Source organism: Nicotiana tabacum, chromosome 14 (genome assembly GCF_000715075.1).
Source record: "Nicotiana tabacum cultivar K326 chromosome 14, ASM71507v2, whole genome shotgun sequence".
Taxonomy (NCBI): domain Eukaryota; kingdom Viridiplantae; phylum Streptophyta; class Magnoliopsida; order Solanales; family Solanaceae; genus Nicotiana; species Nicotiana tabacum.
The window spans coordinates 81,661,405-81,670,631 of NC_134093.1; the positions used below are offsets into that span (position 1 = coordinate 81,661,405).

Below are 9,227 nucleotides of genomic sequence, written 5' to 3' on the forward strand. Positions count from 1 at the left end.
TAGCCTTGCTACTATTCTTCGAGGTTAGACTTGATACTTACTGGTACTGATTGCGGTGTACTCATATCATGCTTCGGCACATCTTTTTGTGCAGATCCTAAGGTGGGTCATAGCTGAGCTTCCTTATGGTGAGTTGAACTTCATGGATCTACTTCGCAGTTCCCGAGTCCCTGTTCCTTTTGTTATTTGTCTATTTGTATTTCAGATAGCTTGACATGTATACATACTTGATATGGTTTCCATAGTTTGCTCGTGTACTTGTGCCACCTAGTCTTGGGGTTGGTAGTGGTTGTGTTTAGGCCATATTATGACTTTGTCAGATATTGTTACTATTTTGGATTATTATTGTCTTTACTTATGCTTTATCATTGTTAATTAAAGGAAATGGACTTAGTTTTGTGGTTTATGAGTTGGCTTGCTTAGGAAGTTCGTCTAGGTGCCATAATGACCTCGACGTGGGATTTTGGGTCGTGCCAAGTTGAAATCATAGCTTTAGATTATGTAGGTCTTACGAGTCACGAGCAGGTCTAGTAGAGTCTTGTGGATCGGTAGGGAGACGTCTGTACTTATCTCTGAGAGGCTACAAGATAGTAGGAAACTATCCTTGTTTCATTCTTTATCGTGCAACTTTATTGATCCGAAGTTTGAATCCTTGTATTTCTATTCTCTAGCAAATGTTGAGAACACGTTCATTAGGAGCAGTTGAGCAGGCACCAGCACCTCAGGCTAGGGTCGTGGGAGGCCATGGTCAAGGTAGAGGCAGGGGTGGAGCTCGCACTTCAGTTAAAGCCCCTTCTAGGGCAACCACTATGGAGCCACCAGTAGCTCTAATTGACGAGTAAGTATTTTATCAGGGTGATCTAGCTGGACCAGCTCAGGTCTCGGGGGGTTTATTGCTACCCCAGTACTTCAGAATTCCCTTGTTCGATTGGTTGGCCTTGTGGAGGGTTTGTCAAAAATCGGAGTACTTCTTGTGGCACTGGCTACTTCTCATGCGAGGGGGAGGGGCATAGACTCCCCCTTATCACACTTCTGAGCAGGTTGTGACTGGTTATCAGACGCCGGAAATAGTATAGGTTGGGAGGACATCCTTCCATGGTTGAAGATAGACTGATAGTGGAGGCCGCTATGTCTTAGGCCGAGCATAAGAGGATTGGTCGATTCAAGAAGATGGGTCCTCCACGTTATGATGGTAATCCTTTGGTAGATGCACAAGATTTCTTAGATGGTTGTTAGGAGATTCTATAGAATCTTTGTTTCATGGAGTCCAATAGGGTCGTATTCACTACTTTTCAGCTTCAGGGGCCAGCAAAGAGGTGGTGGAAGTCATATGAGCATAGCAGACCAGCAGGGTCACTTCCACTCACATGGAGTCAGTTTTCACATCTCTTCTTAGAGACGTTTGTTCCCCTCATGAAGACGGAAGAGATGTAGGTCAGTTTGATCACCTTCAGCAGGGTCGTATGTCTATGACCTAATATGAGATGAGATTCATTGAGCTATCCCATCATGCAACTTTTCTAATTCCCACCGAGGTTGAGAAGGTTCACTGAGGGGTTGAATTTTTGTATCAAGATTGCTATGGCCAGGGAGGCAGAGATTGGTACTACATTTCTTTGGGTTGTGGACATAGCACATAGGATTGAGAGCATTCGGAGTCAGAGTAGGGAGACCATAGTGATGAGAGTCAATAAGCCCCGATATTCTTGCGGATTTAGTGGTACCTCATTTGGAGGTAAGAGTAATTTTTGGAGAGGCCACCCTAGCAGGCCAGCTCCTTCAGCTTATCAGCCCACTTGTGGTGCTCCAGTTCAATCTTCATTCAGTACTAGCACGGAGTTCCTACCGAGCTCCTTCATATCAGGGTTCTTCCAATGGGTACTCATGTTATCAAAGACAGCCTCAGATTCAACAACCATTCTCAGCTTACGGTTGTTTTTAGTATGGAGAGGTAGGGCATATCAAGAGGGATTTCCCTAGACATGCTAGAAATGTAGCTCAGCCAAGTTCTAAGGTAGTGACTCTAGTTCTAGTTGTTACACCACCAACCCCACCAGCTCGAGGAAGAGCTCAAGCACTCAGGGGACTCCCCAAAGGTGCAGGTCACACGGGCAGAGGTCAGGGCCTCTGTTATGCATTTCTAGGTAGGCCCAAGGCGTAGGCCTCTAATGCGGTTATTAAAGGCTTGTTTCGGCCTATCACATAGATGCATCAGTTCTATTTGATCATGATTCTACATATTCCTATGTGTCATCGTACTTTGCATCGTGTTTGGATTTGTCCCGTAGTTCTCTTGATATCCATGTTCATGTATCTACCACTGTTAGTGTGTCTCTCCTAGAGGATCGTGTGTGTCGGTCTTGTTTGGTTACTATTGGGGGGGTGTACGCAGACCTTACCCCTACATTGTGAGGATAGAGAGGTTGTTTCCAATAGAACCTCGGCTCAGAAAAGCATAAGCACCACATTAATGAAAGTATAGACAAGAAGGGACAATACCAAAAAGCCATATAAAAGCAAAATAAAAATGATAAGACTGTAAGGTAATCAACAATGAAAGAAAATAACGGTTAATCATAAAAACCTACTACCAACAAAAAGCGAGACTGCATGTCAATACCACTGTTATGAACACTCTAGACTAACTACTCTACTACCCTAATCCTCGACCTCCATACCTTCCTATCATGGGTCATGTCCTCGGTCAGCTGAAGTTGTGCCATGTCTTGCCTAATCACCTCTCCCCACCTCTTATTTGGCCTACCTCTATCTCTCCGTAGGCCCTCCAATTTCAACCTCTCACACCTCCTCACTGAGGCATCTGTGCTCTTCTTTCTCACATAACCAAACTACCTAAGTCTTGCTTCCCGCATCTTGTCCTCAATAGGGGCCACACCCACGTTGTCGCGAATAACCTCATATCTGATCCTATCTAACCCGGTGTGCCCGCACATCCATCTCAACATCCTCATCTCTGCTACTTTCATCTTTTGTACATGAGCGATCTTGACTGGCCAACACTCAGTCCCATACAACATCATTGGTCTGACTACCACTCTGTAGAACTTACCCTTAAGTTTCAGTGGCACCTTCTTGTCACACAAAACACCAGAAGTGAGTCTCAATTTCATCTATCCCTCCCCAATACGAGGTGTGAGATCTTCACCAATCTCCCCATCCCCCTGAATAATAGACCCAAGGTACTTAAAACTCCCTCTACTAGGGATGACATGCAAGTCCAGCCTCACCTCCCCTTCCCCTACTTGAGTCTCGCCACTGAACTTACACTCCAAGTATTTTGTCTTGGTCCTGCTCAACCTGAAACCTTTAGATTCTAGGGTCAGCCTCCATACCTCTAATTGTGCGTTCACACCGTCTCGTGTCTCGTCAATCAATACAATATAATCTGCAAATAGCATGCACCATGTCACCTCTCCTTGGATGTGGCACATCAGTACGTCCATCACCAGAGCAAACAGAAAAGGGCTGAGTGCTGACCCCTGATGCAACCCCATCATAATCGAAAAATGGTCTGAGTCCCCACTCACCGTCCTCACTCGAGTCTTTACTCCATCATACATATTCTTAATCAACCTAATGTAGGCAACAGGTAAACCTCTAGCCTCCAAACATCTCTACAAAACCTCCCTCAGAACTTTATCATACGCCTTTTCTAAGTCGATGAACACCATATGCAAGTCCTTCTTTCTCTCTCTATACTAATCCATCAATCTCCTAACAAGGTGGATGTATTCTATAGTCGAACGCCCCAGCATAAACCCAAACTGGTTCTCAGAAATAGATACACTCCTCTTCACCCTTAGTTATACCACGCTCTCCCAGACTTTCATAGTATGGCTAAGAAGCTTGATACCCCGATAGTTATTGCAATTTTAGATATCACCCTTGTTCTTGTATATAGGAACCATTGTGCTCCACCTCCACTCTTCGGGCATCTTCTTCGTTCTAGAAATGATATTAAATAACCTAGTGAGCCACTCCAAGCCTGCCTTGCCCCGCACTCTTCCAAAACCCCACCAGGATTTCATCCGGCCCGGTCTCTTTTCCCCTACTCATCTTATGCATAACCCCCTCAACTTTGTCAATTCTAATCCACCTAAAATACCTAAAGTCACAACAACTCTCGGAGAGTTTCAAATTACCCAGTACAATGCTCTTGTCCCCCTCCTCGTTCAAGAGACTATGGAAGTAGGTATGCCATCTCCGACGGATAAGCCCCTCATTCAACAAAACTCTACCTTCTTCGTACTTGATGCACTTCACTTGTTCCAAGTCATGCGCATTCCTTTCTTGTGCCTTGGCTAACCTGAACAACCTCTTATTCCCACCTCGGCCCTCGAGTTCCTCATACAAACAACTAAAAGCTACAGTTTTGGTGCCGTAACTTCTAGCTTTGCCTCTTTCTTAGACAACTTATAATCTCCCGATTCCCCCTCTTCTCCTCCTCATCTACACTTTCCACTAGCTTCAGATATGCTGCTTTCTTGGTTTCCACTTTTCCTTGCACCTCTGCATTCCACCACCAGTCTCCCTTGTGACCACCAGAGTAACCCTTTGAGACCCTTAATACCTCTATCGCGGCTTCCCTAATGCACTGCGCAGTCGTGGTGCACATCGCACTTGCGTCCCCAATACACCTCCAAGCCCCCATAGTTACCAGATTGACCCCCAACTCCTGCACTTTAGCTTCCTTCAAGGCTCCCCACTTTATCTTGTGTTGGCTATATATCGCCCTCTTCCTCCTCTTCCTCGTGAACTCAAGGTCCATGACCAGGAGCCTATGAAGGGTCGAGAGGTTCTTACTCGGGATGACCTTACAATCCGTACAAAGACCTTTATCGGACTTCCTGCAAAGTAAATAATCAATCTGAGTCTCGGCCACCGAACTCCGGAAGGTGACCAAGTGCTCCCTCTTCTTCGGGAAACTCGAGTTTGCCATCACCAAATCAAATGCTCTAGCAAAGTCCAGCAGAGACGTTCCTCCTCTGTTTCTATCTCCAAAACCAAATCCATCATTCACATCATCATACCCCCCAGACGTCGCTCCAATGTGGCCATTGAAATCTCCTCTTATGAAAAGCTTCTTGGTATATGGGATACCACGGACCATCTCATCCAAATCCTCTTAGAAATGCCTCTTGACTTCCTCATCCAATCATGCTTGGGGTGCATACACACTGATTATGTTCAAAGTAAAACCTCCAACAACTAGCTTAATAGTCATCAGCTTGTCATTCACCCTCCTAACCTCCACTACTAGTTCACGGAGGTCCTTATTAACCAAGATACCAACCTCGTTCCTGCCCCTACCCTCCCATAATACCAAAGTTTGAAACTGCCCACATCCCGTGCCTTAGCTCCTACCCACCTAGTCTCTTGTACACAAGCTATATTAATCTTCCTTTTCTCGAGAATCTTCTCTAACTCTACAGATTTTCCAGTCAAAGTTCCTATGTTCCAAGACCCCACTCTCAGCCTAGTATCTCCCTTAGCCCTCTTACCCCCTTACCCTCTGCACTCCCTCCTCTGCGCTGACACCCCGGACAAGACCTTACACTACCATCATTCACCAGATCCACTATAATCTAGGAGTCACTACACAAACACTATCCCAAAAACAAGCGACAAAAATAAAATGAATTACCGAAATATAATCTACCACTAAAGGTCGCAAAACTGGTGAAGAAATAAAATAAAGGAACTAACGGATACTATAATCTACAACTAAAGGTCAGAAAATATATGAAATATATAAAATAGAAGGTTAATCTTCACACCTATGCATATTTAGAACATTTTAAAGATAACTACTGATATTTTGGGGCCTCAACTCCGTTAATTGAAGCATGCCAACTTTACTTGCCATACTTGAACAGCGTTATGATTATATGTTGATGTAACGACCTAGCCGGTCATTTTGAGTATTTTAGCCCCTTTCCCCTATTTAATGTCTCCTCTATGTATATTGTGTTCATGTGACTTTCCGGGTAGTTGGTTTGGTTTCGGGTAAGTTTCAGAGTAAAATGGCACACTTAGTCCCAAAGTTGGAAGCTAAAGTTGAAAGAGTTTACCGGAGTTTGACTTTTGTGTAGACGACTTCGGAATGATATATTAACGGTTTCGATAGCTTCGTATGGTTATTTTGGACGTAGTATCGCGCTCGGATATTTATTTGAAGGTCCGTAGGTCATTTTCGCTTGAATTGCCTAGAATTAGAAAGTTGAAGGTTTGGAAGGTTGAGAAGTTTGACCCAGAGTTAACTTTATTGATATCCTGGTCGGATTCCAATTTCGAAAGTTGGAATAGGTCCATTGTGTCATTGATGACTTGTGTGCAAAATTTGAGGTTAATCGGAGTTGGTTTGGTATGAATCAGGGTTAGTTTTGGAAGTTGGATGTTCATGGTTTCAATAGGTTTAGATTGGGTTGCGATTCATAGAATCGATGTTGTTTGGTGTGATATTAGGCCTTGAGTAGGTTCATTATATGTTTTGGACTTATTGGTATATTCGGACGGGGTCCTGGGGGGCCCTGGTGTGAATCGGATTGAAATCGGGATCATTTTTGGACTTAGATAATTGCTGAAGCTGCTGAAGGTCTGGTGTCATCGCACCTGCGGTGGGCTTGTCCGCAGGTGCGGGCACGCAGGTGCGAGGGGGGCATCGCAAAAGCAAAATTGAATGGGACAGGGAAGGACCGGATGTGCGGTCAGTATTCCGCAAAGCCGGGCTCGCTGAAGCGTGCCACTGCCCCCAGAAGCGGTTTATGACAGCAAAAGCGGAAAGGTTCTGGCTTAATGAGAAGCCGCACCTACGATGGATTTTCTGCAAGTGCAAAATCGCAGAAGCGGGTCTTGGTCCGCAGATGCGGAATCACTGGGCTAAAGGGGGCAGATCGAGGGTTTGTTCCCATTCTTCATCTTTTGAGTTAGAGACCTCGGTTTTGGGCGATTTTGAGAGATATTTTCAAGGAGTTGATCGGGATAAGTGATTTTAGCTAGGATTTGATTATTATACATGAATCCATCATTATTTTTACCATTTAATTAGTGTTTTGAGTTGGAAATATTGGGGAAAATTTTTAAAAACTTCATCATAGACTATATTTTGAGTATTTGAAGGTCGAATTGAGGTGGGAATTGAGTAATTTTAGCATGGTTGGACTCGTTATTGAATGTGTGTTTAGATTTTGTAAGTTTGGTCGGGTTCCAACACGTAAGCCCGGAGCTAACTTTGGACTTTTTGTTTTTCTTTTATGATTTCAACTTTATTATCTGGAATAGTTTTCTATTGTTTGTATTTATTGTATTAAGTTATTTTTGCTAGATTCGAGCCGTTTAGAGTTGGATATTCGCGGAAAAGGCTTACTAGTGGATTGAGTTAGCGTGTTTGAGGTAAGTATCTTGCCCAACTTTATAGAGGGAGGGGGGAATTACCCATTAGGATTGGTGTTGCTTTGTGCTAATTGTGGTATGTGAAAGTTGTGTACGCAAGGTGAGGAGTGGATACATGGTCTATATGTGGTAATTGACCGGTTTAGGCTATTTAGCTTCTTTTCATGCCTTCAATCATATTGTCATAAAATGTTATATATTTCATCATTAACTTATCCTTACATGTTTTATTTAACATTGTTAATACTTGTCCATCTCTTACTTGTTATTTGCCCTTACATGTTTAGTTGAAGTTATTGTTTCCTTATTGTTTTGTTAATTATTCAATTGTTTAGTTACCTAACTTGAAGTTGTTATTTCTTGGAATATCTTATTGTTGAGTTTCGGTGTTGAAGTTGTAAAAGCTGTGATCACATTGAGGCAAAGTTGTAAATTGTTGAAATACCATTCTTGTTGAGCTATTCACTTTCAGTTGCTATTGTTGAGACTCTTGTACACATTGTGGTTGATCCATGGGCTATTGTTGTGGAAATATTGTTAGTGTTGATTCTTTTGGTAAGTTGTGGTAATCGGTCACTTGAGGTGCGAGTTGTAATATGTTGTGATATTAATATGCCTGCGGTGGTATAAGGATAGGGGTTGATACGCATGTGGTGAGATAAGGTGGTTTTGATATGCGTGTTGCTAGTAGGGGAACTACTTGAAGCCACGTGGTGTGATAAGGTGGTATAAAACGCGGGTAGCTATTTCGGGAAATATGATGTTTAAAACTAAATGTAAGGCTCCCGCGGTGATATAAGGAAAGATTGTGATTTTGATTGTGAAATGAGACTATGAGGCAGTACCTCGGTAGTGATTCTTGTTGTTATCTCACTTATCTCATCATAATGGTCCACACTGTTTCCTTGATGTTCTTATTATGTGTTCTTTCCTTGTTGCATTTATTTCTTTACATTCAGTTGCAGTCTAGCTTGTTGTTTTTCCTTATTGCCTCATTTTCTTCGTTTACATTTTTAGACTATATTATACTTGTTTAATTTCTTATTCTTATCCTAGTAGGTGTCTTGGCCTAACCTCGTCACTACTCTACCAAGGTTAGGCTTGATACTTACCGGGTACCGTTGTGGTGTATTCATACTATGCTTCTGCACATCGTTTTGTGCAGATTCAAGTACCTCATACCAGGCTAGGCACCAGTGAGTAGAACTTCCAGACTGGAGACTTCAAGGTATACCTGCCGGCGTTCGCAGGCCTCGTAGTCACCCTATGTCCTTGCTTTCTGTTACATACTCTTATTATAGATATTGACGTATTATGGATGTTCCAATATACTCGTGTAGAGCTTATGACTTAGTCTTACCAGATTTTGGGAGTTATTGTCAGTTGTGTTGTGGAGTTCTTTTATGATAGTTGGTTGGTTTAGATTGAAGTTCTTTTATTATTGTTGTTATTTCTTCATGTATGCCAGGCTTAACTAGTCTTAGAGACTAGGTACCATCACAACATCCTACAGAGGGAGATTGGGGTTGTGACGGTTGAGCTGAAAAGGCATGCATTATGTCTTTCGACTGTATTTATATCTTGATACATGTTTATCATGAGGATAATTATTGTTCTAACTCCAGGCTTTTTATTATTTCTATGTTGTAAATATCTTGATGCCCATAGTCTCGTCACTACTTCTTTGAGGTTAGACTTGATACTTATTGGGTACCGACTGTAGTGGACTCATACTACACTTCTACCCAATTTTGTGCAGGTTCTGAGATTGGTATTGCGGTACCCTTTGAGGTGAATGGTAGTGTGATATTGGA

The 9,227-nt window shown here is 42.8% G+C and overlaps 1 protein-coding gene across 1 annotated transcript; it reads right to left on the minus strand.

Annotated features, from left to right (window-relative positions):
- Window positions 1-4,408: 4,408 nt before the first annotated feature.
- LOC142169015 (uncharacterized) lies at window positions 4,409-5,131 on the minus strand. The gene has a single exon (XM_075230206.1). The coding sequence runs from the start codon at window positions 5,129-5,131 to the stop codon at window positions 4,409-4,411; it is 723 nt and encodes a 240-aa protein (XP_075086307.1).
- Between the last annotated feature and the right edge of the window lie 4,096 nt (window positions 5,132-9,227).

Bases quoted from the DNA above. Each gene is read 5' to 3' on its own strand.
- LOC142169015 (XM_075230206.1), bottom strand. From the start codon at position 5,131: ATGGTCCGTGGTATCCCATATACCAAGAAGCTTTTCATAAGAGGAGAT.